The sequence below is a fragment of the Bos indicus genome, chromosome 2 (genome assembly GCF_029378745.1).
Source record: "Bos indicus isolate NIAB-ARS_2022 breed Sahiwal x Tharparkar chromosome 2, NIAB-ARS_B.indTharparkar_mat_pri_1.0, whole genome shotgun sequence".
Lineage (NCBI taxonomy): Eukaryota > Metazoa > Chordata > Mammalia > Artiodactyla > Bovidae > Bos > Bos indicus.
The window spans coordinates 30,924,381-30,944,767 of record NC_091761.1 but is presented as its reverse complement, the minus strand read 5'-3'; the positions used below and the strand labels follow the sequence as shown (position 1 = coordinate 30,944,767).

General features: G+C 37.5%; 1 protein-coding gene across 2 annotated transcripts in view; it reads left to right on the top strand.

Annotated features, from left to right (window-relative positions):
- Positions 1-20,387, top strand: part of SCN2A (sodium voltage-gated channel alpha subunit 2) — a 144,286-nt gene that overhangs the window by 47,750 nt on the left and 76,149 nt on the right. Inside the window, exons 1-7 of one of the 2 annotated variants that reach the window (XM_019971714.2) lie at positions 2,175-2,462; positions 4,086-4,403; positions 5,293-5,411; positions 17,221-17,310; positions 18,047-18,175; positions 18,745-18,836; positions 19,720-19,992. In XM_019971714.2, the coding sequence (XP_019827273.1) occupies positions 4,137-4,403; positions 5,293-5,411; positions 17,221-17,310; positions 18,047-18,175; positions 18,745-18,836; positions 19,720-19,992 (970 nt within the window). In that variant the 5' untranslated portion in view covers positions 2,175-2,462; positions 4,086-4,136. Of the gene's footprint in view, positions 1-2,174; positions 2,463-4,085; positions 4,404-5,292; positions 5,412-17,220; positions 17,311-18,046; positions 18,176-18,744; positions 18,837-19,719; positions 19,993-20,387 lie in introns of those variants that run through there. The other variant, XM_070803948.1, reaches the window with a different exon arrangement.

Genomic DNA, 20,387 nt, shown 5'->3' with positions numbered 1-20,387 from the left:
GATTGCTTCAGGGATAAGCATGTGACCCAGCTGAAGCTAATGAGACGCAATGAGATTTTTTCTGGGTCTTTGTCCCTATTGGATTTAAATCTGTGATATTGGGAAGTCAGAGATGCTATAGCATCTTACTATAATAAGGAACGAAAAGCTATCACGATAGAAGTTAGAGCCAAAGCATACAGCATAACTAGATTCTGGTAACATCATTGGGCTTCCAAAGCATTTATGCCTATAGCTAGCCTTAGACAACAAACCTTGACAATGAATCCCCATGTTCCTTTTCCTTTCTTTTCTTCTTTTTTCTCTCCTCCCTCTCTCCCTCCCCACTTTCCTCCCTCCATCCCTCCTCCTAATCTTTTCTTCTTCTTTTTTTTCTCCTTTCTTTCTTTCTCTTACCTAAGCCATTTTGGGTCATTCTTTTGCTTCTATTACCAAAAGAGACTTGCTAGAATGAATTACAGAGTTATTTTTTGGCAATATCTGCTTCTTGCCTGTCTTAAACAGTTTTTCTAATGATACAAATGAACTTACCTGCAGAAGTAAAAGAAAAAGACTCACAGACTTAGAAAATACAGTTTTGGTTGCCAGTAGAAGGAATAGTTAAGAAGTTTGGGAAGGTCATGTACACAACACTATGTTCAAATGGAAAACCAACCTATTGTGTAGCATATGGAACTCTGTTCAATGTTATGTCCTAGCTTGGATGGGAGGGAGGCTTGGGGGAGAGTGGATATGTGTGTGTGGGTGAATCCCTTTGCTGTGAACCTGAAGCTATCACAACATTGTTGGATCAGCTATACCCCAATACAAAGCGAAAAGTTTAAAGTTTGAAAAAAGAAAATCACAGGTCAAACACTTAAAAAAAATAGCCTTTCTAATGAAAATGGTGAAGCCAGAAAATATGCAAAAAATGTAGATATGGTCAGTTGCTCAGTTGTGTCTGACTCTCTGAAACGCTATGGACTGTAGCTCACCAGGCCCCTCTGTCCATGGAATTTTCCAGGCAAGAATACTGGAGTGCATTGCCATTTTCTACTCCAGGGGATCTTCTAGACCCAGGGATTGAACCCTAGTCTCCTGTGTCTCCTACACTGGCAGGCAAGTTCTTTACCACTAGCACTGCAATCATGACTGTTTCTGATTATAATTGTTTCCTCTTACCGATTTTATTTAATCTTTATTTTAGGTTTACTTACGTAAGCAGGTGTTTCGGTTTTTGTGTTGTTTATAATTGAATAACGGAGAAGACAATGGCTCCCCACTCCAGTACTCTTGCCTGGAAAATCCCATGGATGGAGGAGCCTGGAAGGCTGCAGTCCATGGGGTTGCTGATGGTCAGACACGACTGAGCGACTTTACTTTCACTTTCACTTTCATGCATTGGAGAGGGAAATGGCAACCCACTCCAGTGTTCTTGCTGGAGAATCCCAGGGACGGGGGAGCCTGGTGGGCTGCCGTCTATGGGGTCGCACAGAGTCGGACACGACTGAAGTGACTTAGCAGTAGCATAATTGAATAAAGCTCACAGATTTTGAGTCTGAATCCTGACTGTGATTTGAGGTAACTTCCTAACCTCGATGTATTTCCTTTCTTAGATTTTCAAATAAGGATCATGAAAGCCTTTATCTGATGGAATTGTGGGGAGATGGAATGATACAGTATATGCAGACTCAGCCCAGTCAGTGACTGGCACATATTAGTCCTCAAATCTTAACTATGTTATTAATCTAAGTACTGGAATTTAGTCTCCTTTTGGCTTTCATGTTTTCCGGTTGCTTTTCAGCCACTTAAATTAGAGATAAAATAAGATTGGTGTCCTATTAGTTTAATTTTATTTCTAGGGAAAGTTAGTTTAGCTAGCTCTTTGTTGAACTAGCAAAGGCCTTTATTGGATTTCAGAGACTCTGGGTCTGAGGTTAATGTTAAATCCCATGTAGGTAAGACTTTCATTAATATAATTGCTGTTTTATAAGTTTTTACTTTTAGCCCTTTATTATTTACCTTCTTTTTTACTTTGAATTATTTTTATCCATTCAGTGACGTTTGGCTTAGCAAATAAAAAGCATGAACAGAAGCACTATTCATTAACAAAATTAGTGATTGAAACCGGCTAAGTCTTAACGTTCTAAGAAAAGCCTTTAGAAGATCAGAGCTCCATTACTGAGAGCTTTGAGCTGTTTCAAACACGCTTCTGTGTGTACATTGAGGGTTTTCTCTTCACAGCTCCTCTGCCCTCTAGTGGTAGCTATAATAATGCCATTTTGTAGTTCCCACACAGGAAATGCCTGGTCTTACTTCAGTTACCAGAATCCTTTCACAGGAAGTTAGGTGTGGTCTCTGAAGGAGAAATTTTAAAAAAAAATGAAAAAAAGAAAAAAAAAAAGCATGATGGAATTTTAGCTGCAGTCTTCTTGGTGCCAGCTTATCAATCCTAAACTCTGGGTGTAAAAGACTCTGCAGGGGTAATGTTTTAATATTCTTATTATGCTTATTTTCTGTGATGCTTCTCTACCTTTACAGTAGAATCCTGGGGGAATCTGCAGAGGACCACTTTCATTTTGAAGCTGCTGGCTGCATGTTTTAGCATGTCTCTTCTATTAGAGCATCCAGGCATGGCAGTTTCCTCCCTGAAGTGTGCCGGGACCTTCTTCATTCCTGTGCCTGTCGATAGGCATAAGGGTCTCTGGGGATGGGTGAGGAAAATGAGGCATGTTTTAGAGGCGTTGGGATTCTAAGAGGGCAGTCTGCTACTGGTGGCTGAAAGGTCCTGGTCTACTTCAAAAAAAAAATGTGGAAATGATGCAGTAATTATCTTATTTTAGATTTCCCTATTTGATCTGACATATGCTGCAGGAGTGACCTGGATGTGAATGAATTTTACTCTTAGATAATGCACCTCATACAATTAAATGGGAATGCTCATTCCTGTAGGGTAAGGGTTAGAATGGACTGATATTTTACAAAGAAGGAAAATGGATAATTGATTGTATATAGGCGGCATTCAGGAGTCAAGATTTTGGTTATATTGTTTCAGAAAGCACAGAAACTCTTGCCACTGATTCAGAGATAACGTTTGGAATGATTGGTGTGCTCACTTAAATTATATATGCTAGCCCAATAAAATACGGTTAGAATACAGTAAAACCACATTTATGTTACCACAAAAACCAAAATAAATGGAGCTCATGTTAAAGATAAACTATCTTAAACCTTATTTTTTCAAGTCCAAATCTGCTATGTGGATTTTTAAGAAATGGACATCATTTGAGAAAATGAGCTCTCTCTACAGTATTTCCTAAGATACTGCAAATTTGTTAATTTAAGAAGCAATTACACCAGCTAGCAGCAGGTGCTCAACCAGGGGGTCCAAGCTCCAGACCTCTGACGTGGGTGACTTCCTGCCTGGTTTGGCAGGAGCCAGGTCCCTTCCTGTGTAGCTTCCGAGCAATTCCAAATACAACCGGGCATCCCCTGCTCCTTCCCGCTCCTTGCGTTCAAGCAGAATCTACCTAGGTTTCCACAGCCTGGCATTTCAGGATTTCCAGAGCTCTTTACCAGGTGCATTGATTTTCAAATCAGCTCTTTAACGTGGAGAGTGGGCCAAAAGGAACATGGAAAAAAAAAATATGGAGAGATACATGCAAGATCTTCACACACCACAGTTCTACAATTTTGAGTGATTATTCATCTCTTGTTATGGATCTCTGATATATTTTTTTTTTCAGAAAGGATGCTGAAAAAGATGGCTGCCAAAATAATTCACACAAATGAAGCAGCAAGCACAAACCAGTATCCTCCATTTCTGAGCTCCGAGTTGGATATTTTCACTTAAAACATTTTGGGAGTGGGAGATTAGATTACCTCATAGACACCTACTGAATGTGAAAGATAGATCTCCATGCAAGCAGATGAATGCATGCAGGCGAATCCCCTGAATGCCAAGTGCAGCTTCCTTAGTAAAATACTACAGATAGCTTCGTTTGTATGTATGATATCTCAATATCATGTCATTGCCCTTTTATCCTAACGACCATTGCTTTTTTTCCCTCTCTGTCTTTCTCTCTCTCTCTCTGTTGTTTCCATAGCACTTTCTTATGCAAGGAGCTAAACAGTGATTAAAGAAGCAGGATGAAAAGATGGCACAGTCAGTGCTGGTACCGCCAGGACCTGACAGCTTCCGCTTCTTTACCAGGGAATCCCTTGCTGCTATTGAACAACGCATTGCAGAAGAGAAAGCTAAGAGACCCAAACAAGAGCGCAAGGATGAGGATGATGAAAGTGGCCCAAAGCCAAATAGTGACTTGGAAGCAGGAAAATCCCTTCCATTTATTTATGGAGACATTCCTCCAGAGATGGTGTCAGAGCCGCTGGAGGATCTGGATCCCTATTATATCAATAAGAAAGTGAGTTCTTAGTCAAGTTGCCTTTATTTCCTCTACTTCCTAATTGCTTCTGGGCTAGTGCGAGGCATGTTAGGTGAAGAATGTTGTGCCACCTCCCCTCTGTCTGAAGTATCACTATGGTAGTAATGGGCTTGACCATGCCATGGCCCCGTTGTCCTAGAGTCTTTGGGAAGCACTTATTTGAACCCACGACCAGGACAGGCAGAGAGCTGAAAGAGCATCTTGCAGTGGGGGAAATGAGGAAGGGCAAAAGTCTGCTGACCTTACAGTGTGGTGAAGCAGAAAGTAAAGACAAGGAGTTTATTTTTTATGCATTAAAAACAATATTTCCAGGAGTCGTATACAAAGTTCTCTTTATAATATCTAGCTCTACAAAAGGTACTTTGATTTTCAGCACATTTATTCCCTCACATATAAATTTGGCCCATTCCATGGTTCCCTCAAGAAGAAATAAAAGCAGGTGACTTCCAAGTGCCCCCTAAAAGCATTTGATCAACTACCACCTCCAGAAAACACTGAAGTTCCTGTGAGAAGGCTTTTATCAAATTGAAAAAGTAGTCAAAGCCTCATTCTTGAGCTCTTTGTGAATTATAAATACAGTTTGAAAATACTGATATTAAAACTTGATGGTGATGCTAAGTATTCCTATGGTAATGACTATATATTTTCTTTATGTTCCTTAAATCCTCATATCTCTCGCCAAATTAGGGGAGTTTATAGCATTCAGAAAGAGAAAATACGTAGCATCATGTCATATGTTAGTAGTTAGTATATTATTATTTTATAAAATCATATTTCTAAAAAAATTTTATCACTTTTTTCTCAAATTGTTCTTAGTTTTAATATTGCATTTCTAACTTCTGTTTTATGTGTTTGTTTTCTTTTTCAGACATTTATAGTATTGAATAAAGGGAAAGCAATCTCTCGATTCAGTGCCACCCCTGCCCTGTACATTTTAACTCCCTTCAACCCTATTAGAAAATTAGCTATTAAGATTTTGGTACATTCATATCCTTTTTTCAAATAGTCACTTACATGATTTTGCTCTTTGACTAACTTATTGAGTTGGGAATTTTTCAAAAATGTATGTGGTTGGCAACATTACATGCTCTTTCTTTTTTCCCTCTTCCTCAACAGTTTAGCGTTATTGCCAAATGGGATCACAGGTAAGTGAACCACTTTCCGCATCTTCTAAGTATTTCTCCTCTCCTTGACTCACTACTTATTTCTTTCTACCTCTGCTCCCTTCTGAATTGCCTACTACATCCGAGACTTGTTCATTAACTTTGACAGTGTTACCAGGCTCTCCTTTTATAAGTCTTCAGATTTTATAAGGTTATATAATGGGTAAACTCTGTGAACTAATTTTCTTTACTACTTTTACATTTGGAATATATCTGCATAATCTGAATTACACAATTTTATTTCTTTTGATCTTAATTTTTACTGCTTTCTGCTTTTCACTTTAGTATTTGAAAGCTTTGAGTTACAAATGTTTATAATTGTGATATGACTGTATATGCATTAGTCTTTCAATTATTTCTTCCAATTCTTTTCCCAAGCGTCATTTGTATTTTCTATTTTATTTTTCTTTCTTTTTTTGGTCACTTGTTCCTGTGTTTTATTCAACTCATGGGTCCTGCTGCAGTTTCTTCCCACATACATTCTCATTTCATTCTTTATTCTCCTTATGAAGTATCTACTTCCTAGAAATGGAATTGATGACACCTTGGTGGGAGATAGTGATTTGATTTAAGTTAAATAGAGTAGTTGTAAATGGGAAGTTTTCTTCCAGACCAGAGACAGTGGTCTGACTGACAGCCAGGCCTGGAAAAACCAAGGAGGCAAAGGTTTGGAAGACTGGGGGTATGTCAGTCAGGGACATTTACAGGAAGAACACAGAAGCCTTGGGATAAGGAACGGACACACATCAGGAACCAGAGGTAAGGAAGGGGAAACTGAAACTTAAGCAAAGTCTCAGATAGGACAACTTTAAATTTTGTTTCCTAATTAGAAAGAGTCATCGCCTTTGATTTACAACACGGTCAGTCCAGGGCCTGCTTCAAGGCTTCCAGTGTAAAAGCTTACTTTCCCTAGCAGGCCTAGAAAATAATTCAATTTGATATGGTAGGGAATTAGATAAGATAAGGAATTCAGGAGATAGAATGAACTTGATACAGGGAACTCATCTCAGTTCTGGGTGTTGGGCTGTAAAGCATGTCCCCAGACTTGCCTGGCAATTTGGCAAATGACGTCTGTAGAAGCACGGAGTTCTGGAATTCAGTTTCCTTTGAACCTCTAGGTCATCCCTCTCCATTACCCCCATGTTTTGCATAGATATATTTTAATTTCGTATTTATGTTTTAAGATTTAATAATTTTCTTGTGAGCTTTTTTAAGCAATAATGATTCCTTACTTCTGCTATTCAAATAAAAGAAACATTTTACAGAAAGAAAAAATGTCTTTGAATGAATAATAAGCTTTAGGAATGAATAATAAAGTTGAGATTTAGATTTGAGTCTCATGAACTATAAGTTATGGTCCATTATGATGTTTGAGTAGTTAAAATCTGTGCTCTGAATAAATATTTCCATAAATTATTCATTGTATCTAAAAATAATTGTTCATCCCTATGTAATCACAATTTATACATGAAATCATGTCAAAAAATTCAGACTTAGCCCATTGCTCTGTTTATAGTAAATACTGGGAGAGTGTGAATTAAAGAAGTAAGTGACAAATGAGTCAAGAAGTTAAATGATTAGATGCAAAACAAGTGACAAAATGGAAGTTTTGAAGAGGTCAGAAAAATCTATTTTGCCTTCAATATGAATGAAGAAATCACATTAAGAAAGCTCAGTATTAAAGAAAAAAGGCAGGACTGTTGTTGTTGTTATTGTTGTTTTAAAACTTTTGTGGGGAGATAGCATATTTTTTTGAAAATTTCATGAAAGCTATTATATCATCGCCACTCCAAAAAATTCTAGGAGGTTAGAAGACCCAGGAATCTTAACATAAAGCCTTCTGGGAAAAGAGACTTCCAGTGGTAGAGGATGAGAGTAGTTTTAGAAGTTCTGATCGGAGACTCTGGGCCTTGAACCAGACCAAGTTTATGGTGGGCTCTCTTTAGGAATCAAGATACGATTTGAATTTGAAGAATTTGAAAGTTTGCACTTACTTCCCAGAAGAAAGAAAACCTTCAAGGGGCACAGTTGTCAGAAGGTCTGCAGTGGTGTAAGTTGAAATGTGAAGGCAGCTAGATAAATCTAAGATTTGCTGAACTGAATGTTTGACTCTCCAAAACCTTACAAGTGGCATGGAGCTACACATTTCTTCTAATGCAGAAAAAGTAGATTTTTAAAAATCTCTGATTGCCTGAATTAAACTATTCTATCTCAGCTATCTTACCTTGGAGTAGAGATAGAAGATAGACACATTCTTTGGTCTTTTGGTGATAATGCACATTTGACTGTATGTCCTAGTAAACTTTGCTGTAAATAATACTGGACAGTGGCAGGTAACTTTCTCAGTGACTTTGTCTTATTCCTCACAATGCACATCCTAAGCTCAAATCCTGGTTTTCTAATTTTAAGTGCCTTTTGCTACAAGATAAAAATGCTTGAGGTTGCTATCTGCATTTTAGGCACAGTTAAGAGGGCATTGTGTATTTATTATCATTAGTTTATAATCCATAAAATGGTCATTCACAGTAAAAAAAAAAAAATTGGCATTTTCAACCTAGACTGGTGTCTCTTTTTCCAATGAAAACCTTGACTTATTTCTTCAGGAGCTGTTATCTTCATTAGGCATTCTTGCATATCAAATTAGCTTTGTGTCTTGATTTTGGCAGAAAAACCTTACGCTTACTCTATTTTTGCCAGAGTATATTTTGAAAACTGAAAATGCTTTTGATGTGCCTATTATCTTGTTTTGATAGTTAAATAAAATATGGTTATGTTTTCTAGATAGTAAACAAGTAAAAATTTATCCATATTCCTAAAATTTCCTATCAGAATTTTCAGTGTGTTGCACGTCAATTTTTTTATTATTTTAGCTTAATGTGCACACTCTCCTTCACTTTGCATTTGTTATTCATTTCTTCATTCACAAATATTTACTAAGTACCTACTGTGTGGCAAGTGTTCTTCTAGACACCGTGATGCAACATAGAACCTGCTAGTCCCTGTCAAGTAGCTGTATTCATGTGTATATGTGTGTTTGAGAGGAGAGAGAGAGTACAAACAATTGAGCTAGTGTCGGCTAGTGATAAATGCTATCAAGAAAAATAAAGCTGTACAAATAGAGAAGAGTGGTGAGGTACTGTTTTAAATCATATGATCAGGGAAGTCCTCTCTGAAAAGATAGCATCTGAGTAAAGATCCAAAGGAAGTGAGGAAGTGCAACGTGGAAATCTAAGGAGAAAGGTGAATAGCAAATATGAAAGCAAAGGATGAACGTAGAAGTGTACCTGGTGTATTCAAGAGTCAACCGGCAGCCCAGAGTGCCCAGAGGAGAGTGGGAAAGGTAGAGAGTAGAAGGGGATGAGGTCATTGAGAGTGGAGGTCAGGGCTGACATTGTAGGTGGTTGGTAAGACACCCAGTTTACCCTGAATTAGATGGAGAGAGAAGACCGGAGGGTTTTCAGCAAAAGAATGTCATCACGTGAGTCAGATTTGAAAAAGATCACTCTGGCTGCTGTGTAGAGAACAGATTGCCTGAGGGGAAAGGGTGGAAGTAAGAAAGTAGATTGGGGGTTTACTGCCTTTATGAAGGCAGAGGATGCTGGTGGCTTTGGTGGAAACGATGAGGGTAGCAAATGTCATCAAATTCAGTTGTGTTTTTCAGAAAAGCTGAAAGGTTATGCTGATCAATTGGATGTGGGGTGTGAGGGAACGAGCAGAACTAAGGAGGACTCTAGGTGTTTAGTATGGTCAAGAAAGAAAAGTGTAGCTCCTTGAGCTTGGGGCAGACAACATTAGGTGGAGAGATATGCTGGGTAAAATCAAGAGCTTGAGTTTGAACATTTGTTTGTTTATTGTTTTTGAAAAGCCCGTTAGACACTCAGTGGAGGAGCTGAGGTGTTAAATGGAATGCAGGTCTGGAGTTCAGGAAAGGATTGGGCTGGAGGTAAACCTTTGAGAGATGTAGTCATCATTATGTCGCTGTACTGATGGTATTTAAAGTGATGACAAAGACCTAAAACACTCCAAATCACACAGTAGTGCAGAACTGCCCATCATTCATACAGGTTAGGAAAATGAAAAACGGATTTTGGAATCAGAAAACCTGGATTCAAACCCTACCTCTGAGATTTACTTATTGGCTCTATGACCTTGGTCTGAGTTACTCCAGATGTTTGAATCTCACTTTGTCCATCTATATTTTGCGATCATAATTTAAACATTAATGATAATAACTATATAAGTACCTGTCACTGTGACTAGCACTTGGTTGGTGTTCAGTCACTCAGTCATGTCTGACTCTTTGCAACTCTATGGGCTTCCTGTCCTTCACTATCTCCCTGAGTTTGCTCAAACTTACGTCCATTGAGTTGATGATGCCATCCAACAACCTCATCCTTTGTCACCTCCTTTTCCTCCTGCCCTCAATCTTTCCCAGGAGCAGGGTCTTTTCCCAATGAGTTGACTCTTCATATCTGGTGACCAAAGTATTGGAGCTTCAGCTTCAGCATCAGTCCTTCAGAGAATATTCAGGGTTGATACAGCACTTGGTAGGAACTTGATAACTTGTAGCTAGGACAGCTGTTCTTGGTAGTACTAGCTACAATTCTAGGAGCAAGTGCTGCAAGATTAGCAAAGAAACAGTCTCATATTATTTAAGGAATTCCACAAATTCTGTACAAATCTCTAGTCTCTTGAGGCTTGATTTTGCAAAAAGAATGTTTATACAGCACCAGAGTTAGAAGCTGTTGAGTGACGGAAACATAATGTGGTCAGTCCCAAGCACAATCTCACTTTGCAGATGAGTTCATTGAGGCCCAGACATGTTTAGTCACTGTTTTATAAGCCTACATTTTATATACGTGGCAAGGCCAGAACTTCAGACTAAGCCTTTGATTATCAGCCCAGTATGCTTTGCAGTTTCTATCTAACAGAAACTGCAGTTTCTATCTATCTTTGCTGTTTCTATCTAACAGATTTCTAAACCCTCAGGTATAAATTATGTATTAGGGGTACATAATTTATCTACCTGTGCTTCTATGTATCTCAAAGGTTGTTTTCAGTGGCTCCAACTTACTAATTCATGAAATAGGAAGTGAGCTTTTTAGCTCATCCCAAAATTATATGGTATCTATTAGAAATAAAAAACAACATGGTTTTCCATAAAACATTATAGAGGTCTGTGGGAAAGGAGGGTGAACAACTTACTGTTTCTGTTTCTCCTGCTTTCAATGCTCAAAAGTTACCACGTGTCATCACATGGTTAGGAATTTGTTAATAACAAAATTAAACAACTCAAGAGTTAACAGTATATATGTGACATTTAGTTGACATTTCTGCTGCCTTGCAAATATGTACGACTAGGTAGAAAAAGATCTATCTTACTTTGCTTAAATTCTCTATGTTAGAAATTTCTTAGATAAAACTATCTTCTGCCTCTAGTTCATATACATTTTAAGTAAAAAATGTCTCTGCAACTTCTCTGGATATTATGTATTATTACAAAATCCCTGAACAGAACAATGTCTTTCCCTTCCTTAAGAAAACAAAGAGAAAATAAAAGAAAACAAAAAAATGCCCTATGTTTTTATATTTAATAAATGATTAATAGTAATAAAGATAACTATTCACTAAGAGAAGTATTGGTATTATTATCTGTATTTGCATAAGAAAACTGAGCCTTCAATAATTAACTTGCTGAAGCCCATGTGATTGGTAAAGGATGCATCTGATCCATAGTTTATCACTTTAAAACTCATGCTGCTGCATCCTACCCATGTGGATATAGGGGTAGGTATGCCAGTACTTTAATCATCTAGTTCCCAGGTCAGAGGTTATGTAAAGCATTTTCAATATGAATATGAAGAAGTCTTTCCTCATCATACACACAGGAAATATTTTAGACTTGCCAACTGACAGGTTACTACCAATCAAAAGGTTAACACATTTTTATGAATACCTGGTATAGAGAAATTATTAGATTTTAAAAATCCTTTTTTTCTTGATATTATATGAGGTTACCCTGCATCTCTTTTTATTTGTATACAAAATCTCACAAGGAAATACTACTCTAGGATTCATTGTTCTTCTGAAAAAATGTACTTTATGTGCTATATATTTAGAAAATAAATACATGCATTTTGGGCTTCCCTGGTGGCTCAGTAGTAAAGAACCCACCTGCCAATATAAGAGACAAGGGTTTAATCCCTGAGTCAGGAAGATTCCCTGGTGAAGGAAATGGTATCCTACTCTAGTATTCTTGCCTTCGGAAATTCAGTGGACAGAAGAGTGTGGTGGGCTACAGTCCATGGGCTTGCAAAAGAGTTGGACACGACTTAATGACTAAACAACAAAAACATATGCATTTTGTTACTAGTTCTGGCCCCTTGAAATCTGCCTTGACGTGGAATTTCTATATTTTTTCAGTGTATGGTATCACCATACCACGTCTATACTTTTTTTCGTATTTGTATATTTGTTATCACTATCTAAAATCTTACTATTTCAATCACTCACCAGACTCCGGGTATCTTAAAGGTATGAGACTCCAGGTGTGAGACTGATAAAATAAATTTATAGTGATTTTAAAAAGTAATGGATTTTGAAACTCTCTATTTGGAGATTATCTATTAAACTAAAAGCATAAAATCTGACTCTAGTTATCTCTTATTTTATTTAAAAGAAAAATAGTTTTATTTGGTTTCCTTTTTGATCATTTGTCAGGATCGTTAAGTTAAATGTATTTTTTTAATTAAAAATAGTCATTCATTGATAGTCAATGTGAAAAACACTAATTTGATGTAATGATTTATTCCTTTCGACTTACTGGGTAATATTTACTCTTTCTATTTATTAAAGTATAATATATGTTTTACTTTATTATATATACTTAAATTTTATCATTATAAGGAGTAAATTTTTTAAGGACATAAAACCATGGCTCAGTCTGTTATGTGACATAAATCTCATGAGCCTTTTAATTTCCACTTTGTATTTATCCAGTGTTCTCTCTTTCAAAAAATGTAAAAACCTGTGTACTTGATATATGTGGAAACAAATTTCATGCTGTATTTTTGATCCATATTTATAAATATATCACTAAAAAGGAAAAATGGACTTCACTTAGTAGTAAACAAGGTTGCAAACTAACATCGTTCAGTAGTCAACTGACCTACATAATGGCAAGCGTGTGTGGTGGCGAGCAATATAGACATGGCCCTCGTGCAGTTGACCGTCTAGTGGAAAACAATCAGTTAGGCTTTGGAAGAGTAGCATCTGGTGCGACAAGGATATATTACTGATAGACCTAATCAGGAAAGGTGCTATTGTGCACAGGTTTTACTGAAAATAACTTCTAATCTGAGTGCTAGAGGAAAAGTTTGAGTTGGCTAATGTGAGATAAAGAGCATATTCAGGGGAAAGAGGGAACATTTGTTAAGATCCTGACTTGAAAAAGAGCTTGCTTCATCCGTGACCTAAAACAATTGCGATAATATCAGACTTGGGAAAGTGAAATGAGGACTGACGAAGCTGAACTTAGGGTGGACAAGAATTAGACCTAGACTCTCCACTCTTTGTTAATATAGTTGATCATAAATGATCCAAATTAGATTTACCAAGGTCATTTTGGTACAGGGTGCAGAAAGAATTGAATAGAATCAAGCATGGGTTCAGAAAGAACAGCTTGGGTGAAATTACAGTAATTTACATTAGATTTGATGGATACCTAGACTAAGTGGTGTTATGAGGATTGTGGGAAAAGTGCACTGAATCCAGGCATAGCAGGTAGAATTGACAATATTTGGTGTTAAGTTGAATGTGGAGGTTCAGGGAAGAGAAAAATGCAAGATGGCTCCTAGGTTCCTGGCTGAGTCAATCAGTCAGTTCAGTCTCTCAGTCATGTCCTCCTCTTTCCAACCCCATGGCTGCAGCACGCCAGGCTTCCCTGTTCATCACCAACTCCCAAAGCTTGCTCAGACTCATGTCCATCAAGACGGTGATGCCATCCAACCATCTCATCCTCTGTTATCCCCTTCTCCTCCTGCCTTCAATCTTCCCCAGCATCAGGGTCTTTTCCAATGAGTCAGTTCTTCGCATGAGGTAACCAAATCTCACATTCATCCTGGCTAAATCATGAGACATTGTGATACAGAGATGTCAAAGGAGTAGTATTTGAGAAGAGATGAGGGATAGGATTAAAACATGTTTAGTTTAGTTTTAGAACTCAAAAAAATTTGAAGTGTCAATGAAATAAGCGCACATAAGTACAGATGTAATATGGAATTGGGTAATATGGATTACTGAGTTCAGAAGAGAGGGCTAAAGTGAAGTAGCTCAGTCGTGTCCGACTCTTTGCGACCCCCTGAACTATAGCCTACCAAGCTCCTCCATGGGATTTTTCAGACAAGAGTGCTGGTGTGCGTTGCCATTTCCTCCTCCAGGGGATCTTCCTGATCCAGGGATCAAACCCAGGCCTCCCGCATTGCAGGCCAATGCTTTACCATCTGAGCCACCAGGGAAGCCCATCCATAGTTCCCTGAGCTAGAGAGGGCTAGTCCAGAGAAAAATACTTGAGATCGGTGGGTATGTAAATGTATTTGGAGCTATGTGTCTTAATGAGCTCTACTAGGATAAATACATCAAGAGAGGGAAAATGACTTGGATATCCTCTGTCCTTTTTAAAAAGGGAAATAGAACATTTCAAAGGATATTAAAAAATTGTTGCCCATGAAGGATAAAAAAAATCAAAGGATTGGGATCTCCTGAAAGCAAAAGTAAGAGAACATAGTTAAAAGGGGAAGAATCAGGCTGGTCAAACTCTACTGAGAGAACAAGTCAGATAAGAACTCAGAATTACCCTTTTGTTTTCAGTTACACAACATGAAGATGTTGGTCATATTTGGGAAGAAAACTGGTAGGCTGAGGATGTGGTAGATAAATGAAGGCAAGTAAAGATAAACATCTCTTCTAAGAAGTTTGGCTGTGAAATTGGAGAAGAGAAGTCTGTAAGTGGTTAGAGGACTGTGGGCTGTAGGACAGTATTCTCTTTTATACCAAAAAGATAAGAGAGAATTAAGCAAGTTTGTGTTGACTGTAAGAGTAGATAGAGTTACTAATGGAGATATTAAAGATAAGAGAAGAAAGTGGTAAGAGATTGCTCAAGTGTTCTGGAAAGGTGGAAGGTGTCCAGAGTTTGGATAGAGGGGTTGACAACTCCCTCCATTGAAATGGGAAGGGGGAAAGAATCTCAATACAGAGAGTTTGTCAATTTGGGGTTAGGAAGTAAAGATATGACCTTCTGATGCTATCTCCTCTCTCAATAAAATAGGAAATCAGGTCATGAGTTTGAAATGGGTAGCAAAGGAAGAAGATTGGAGATCAAAGAAGAGTGGAGAATATTCAGAATTATCTTTGCAGAGCAGTGGGGACAGTGAAGTGGAGAAATATTAAGAATGTGTTGAGCATGTTTGAGGCTGGGAACTATGTATTTTGAATGATGCCAATCTGCCAAGGGGTTGTTTTCTACAGTAGGTTGTTATTGTTCAGTCGCTAAGTCATGTTCAGCTCTTTGTGACCTCATGGACTGTAGCCTTCCAGGCTCCTCTGCCGTCCACTATCTCCTGGAATTTGCTCAAATTCGGGTGCATTGAGTCAGTGGTGCTATCTAGCCATCTCATCCGCCGCCGCCCCCTGCAGTAGGGCCAGCAACCTAACAGACACAGGATCCGCTAGTTTTATATACTAATGATGAAGTCATCTTTAAATTTATCTTATTTTTTGTTTCTGTTTAGCAAGAAAGGAAAAGTATTTCTTCTTTGAACTGGTGTTTTTCTGTGTTCTCTAGGCTGTAGTGCCCTCACGTGGCTGATCTGCATCATTCACTTATGAGTGTTTTCATGTGAACGCACTTGAACAAGCTGAGAATTAAGCATGTGCCCTGCATCACTGCCAGTCAAAATGAAAAATCAGTGACTGCTTTGACTAAAGTCAGTTGAAGGTGCAAAGAAACTTCTTTTATAGATTAACACAATACATAACACAACACATTGGCAACAAAATGCTGTTCTATTTAACTGCACTTAAAATCTTGCTGATATTTTGCTATGTGTAAGTAATATGAAGATTTATGATTAAAAGTAGAGTGAAAAGGGACATTGATAGCATTTATTCATTCTGGAATTTTTATCCATTTTCTAAATGTACCTTGATAAAGCTCTTGTTTTACAAAACTACAACTGAATCCCTCTTGTGCTGTTTATTAACTATGAAAGAAAGTTATTTCAAATATTTGACTACTGAATGTTCTCTTAAAGAATTTTTTTGTTGCTGTTTTTCAACACAAAGGAGGGTGAAGGGCATTGGCTATCTCTACACACATGGGCAAAGTGGGGTAGAATGAGAAAAACCAGATATTTGTCATAAGTAGTGTTCTCTATGATTTAGGAAATTAGGAAAATAATTTATTGATTATCTACCATATAAGGCACATTAAGTTGCAAGAGATTTAATATAGTTTAACTAATTTGATCCTGACAGCAATCCTATGAAATGCTTTTTCTTTTTCTGTAGTGTAGCAAAATGAACCAAGACTTAGGGGAAAAAATTAGTAATTTGGCCGCAGTTGCAAACCCACAAAATACCAGTACTAACACCAGTCATCTTTTTTTTACTATCTGGAATTTAATGATCAATCACTGTGTATTATATACTCCACCTAGAATTTTATTAAGAATATTCCAACCAGGTTATCCTTCAGATGGATTATAATATATTCAATTACAGTTGTCCCTCCCCATCTGCAGGTTTCGTATCTGTGGGTTCTATATCTACAGATTTAATCAATAGTAGATGGTGTACAGTGTTCAAGATCCATGGTTTGAATCTGAGGAAACAGAACCCATGGAGACAGAGGGGCCTTATGAGATCTGAGCATCCTTGGATTCTGGTATCTACTGTGGGTCCTGGAATTAATCCCCCACAGATAATGAGGAATGACTGTTACTTGAAATCTCCTTTTGAATTTTTGTCAGAGTCTTCATATATGCTGAGCTTGCACTTTAGTTGTTGAGTCTTTAAAGAAAAACAAATTGATGAATTATTTACCAGTGCACTAATTTTTTGTGTGTTTAATCTTTTTCAATATTAAAATGACATGCTGCTGCTAAGTCACTTCAGTCGTGTCCGACTCTGTGCAACCCCATAGATGGCAGCCCACCAGGCTCCTCCGTCCCTGGGATTCTCCAGGCAAGAACACTGGAGTGGGTTGCCATTTCCTTCTCCAATGCATGAAAGTGAAAAGTAAAAGTGAAGTCACTCAGTCGTGTCCAACCCCTAGCAACCCCATGGACTGCAGCCTACCAGGCTCCTCCATCCATGGGATTTTCCAGGCAAGAGTACTGGAGTGGGGTGCCATTGCCTTCTCTGAAAATGACATAAATAGCCTCAAAATAGTTTATGGCTTGGCCTGACGTGACTTGAGTATGGAGTTGCTAAAATTACGGAAATGGAAAAAGCATGCTCAATAATAAGATCAAAAGGTCATAAAAGTTCTAAACTTCACAATGCTAAAAGACATAACGGTATATGAAAGTGAAAGTTGACATGGACCTTTGTCTTCCTTGACGGTATTCTTCTACTTTATTCAATGTGCTCATTATGTGCACTATTCTTACCAACTGTGTATTTATGACCATGAGTAACCCTCCAGACTGGACAAAGAATGTGGAGTAAGTAGAAGATTTTTTAAAAATCTTGCAATATTGTTGTCCCTTTATGTTTTGAGTTGTGCTTCTATCATCTTGACACCTCATCAGTTTCTTCAGCAAGTTGTACTGGCTACTCCAAACCAGTTACACAGTGACTCAAGTTCATTTCAACCACTGATTTTCTGTAGTACAAAGCTTGCCCTGGCTCATTCAGTTACTGCACTGATTTGACTGCCAATATGTATAGCCCTTTATCTTCCTCGTGAGTCTCACACTCTTTTCAAGATCATCAGTGATTACTAGTATCTGATGATAAATTTATACATAGTTTGTATGTTCTTTTCCTCATAGCTATCACTTTTATATGATTTATTAGTTTATATTTCATGGCTCGTAATGATGCCCACTTTATTAAACAAAAAAGTCTTCATTTATTTTTGTATTAATAACTACTTGCTTAAATTGGACCAAAACCAGTGTATTTCATTTAATATGTATAGAATCATGTTATTTGAACCTTCAAATTAATTAATATAAGCAAGTACAATACTCATATTTAGTCAATGAGAATGTCTTTCAGTATGTAATGTTTCTTTTTTTTTTTTCCTTAAGCCCTACCTATGGTCTAAATCATGGGAAGACCAATATAGACCTATATAGAACCCTCTAATTTTTATTTGTTGCTTTTCTCCTTTAGTATATTTACATGTAAATTACCTTCAGGATCTTTAATGTGGGCTTGGCTATTTTCTCTCAGGTACACCTTTACAGGAATTTATACTTTTGAATCACTTATAAAAATACTTGCAAGGGGCTTTTGTTTAGAAGATTTCACATTTCTACGGGACCCATGGAATTGGTTGGATTTCACAGTCATTACTTTTGCGTAAGTACCTTAATACATTTTCTGTCCAGGAAGACTAAATCATTAGTGGAAGTCTATACTGTATTTCTCCTTGGTGGCTTCCCTTAACAGATCAAGCATGTTTCTTGGTTATCCTGTGAATTTAGGATATTTTTCCTTCCAATCAAATTATGCACTTTGGAGAAGTTAGGGACTATCATAGTAAATTACGTGGCTTTGATTTCAATTAGTGGTATAAAGCAATAAAATATTTCCCAAGTAATAGAGATTATGATCAACAACAATGCCATTTCCCTCTTAATTGGAAAATATGATGGCAACACTCATTGAAGTTGAAAAGGTCTTGTTGAAAGACCAACTTAGATTTCCCTAAATTCTGAATAACTCTGATTTAATTCTACAGGTATGTAACAGAATTTGTAAACCTAGGCAATGTTTCAGCTCTTCGAACTTTCAGAGTCTTGAGAGCTTTGAAAACTATTTCTGTAATTCCAGGTAAGAAGAAACTGGTATAAGGTGGTAGGCCCCTTATATCTCCAACTGTTTCTTGTGTTCTGTTATTGTGTTTGTGTGTGAACTCCCTATTACAGATATGTGACAGAGTTTGTGGACCTGGGCAATGTCTCAGCGTTGAGAACCTTCAGAGTTCTCCGAGCTTTGAAAACAATTTCAGTCATTCCAGGTGAGAGCTAGGTTAAACACCGAGGCTGACTTCAGCAGCATTAGTGGTACAATCACAGCTTTTGTGCGTAAGCCTTGCTGCTTTTCACTTATTGCAAATGTTTTTTAAAAAAAGCAAGAATCAATACACCGTGTTTTGGATGGATTTGATTCTTTGCTTTTACTAGTTGTTTTCTTTAAAATGATCAGTTCTAAATCAGCCTTTGAGTTTAACAAGTTTTTGCATGAGGCATTTGCAGTAACAGGCTACATGGTTTGCGTCCTGTAACATCAAGCTTTCCGCATAGAAGCTAAACTATGAGGCATTCGAACTGATGCAAATTTGACCAGTTAGGTCTAAAATTGGTAATTATGTTAACTTCAAATAAATAAAAGAGCGAGAGATAGCATGAGTGCTGCATGGGACTCAGTTTTCAGATGTCTTCCTTTTTTAACCCATTCTCAAGCTGATAGAATTTACCAATATATAACCTCATAATTCAGTGACTTCAAATTTTCTTACTATATTATTCATACAGATTTTTCTAAAACCAGTGAGAGGTTAGGGAGTAAGACATCTGCAAATAAAAGCAAAGTCTTTATACAAGGTTGATGTTTAAGCATGAATATCAAAACCATTTCTTTTGCTCTGAGGAGTATTTGGAAATACACTTTTGGTTTGTTTCCATTCACAGTTCTCTAATGAAAATACAAATTCTGCTTTCATTCATTTTCACCAGCTAGCGGGCTTTCCATGAAAGTGTTATTCAGTCACAAACGTTAAACTAATATTGTTGGCATTCTGCATGACATCTTTATTTTCCAGGACAAGCTCCTGATGTTTTTCTCTCTAACATAGCTGTTGAATAGTATACTTAAATTCCTCCCTTTGATTTTATTTGTAGGCCTGAAGACCATCGTGGGGGCCCTAATCCAGTCGGTGAAGAAGCTCTCAGATGTAATGATCCTGACTGTGTTCTGCCTGAGCGTGTTTGCACTAATAGGATTACAGCTGTTTATGGGCAACCTGCGAAACAAATGTTTGCAATGGCCCCCAGATAATTCTTCCTTTGAACTAAACATCACTTCCTTCTTTAATAACTCATTGGATGGGAACGGTACCACTTTCAATAGGACAGTGAGCATGTTTAATTGGGATGAATATATTGAAGATAAAAGTAAGATATACTCTTTTAACCATTAAGCTGTTTAGTCCTTTAAATATTAAAAAAAAAAGTATATATAGTGAAAATTGTCTCAATTTTGATGTGAACCAAATTAGTTAGACCAGTTTAAGATAACTTAATATATGTGATGGGAAGTCCCCTGGTGGCTCAGTGGTGGAGAATCTGCCTGCAATGCAGGAGATACGGGTTTGATTCCTGGATTGGGAAGATCCCCTAGAGGAGAGCATGGTAACCCACTCTAGTATTCTTCCCCGGAGAATCCCATGGACAGAGGAGCCTGGTGGGCTACAGTCCACGGGGTTGCAAAGAGTCAGGCATGACTGAAGCAACTGAGCACACATATGTGCAATATATGTGATACAGAAATCAAATAATACCTTACTCCT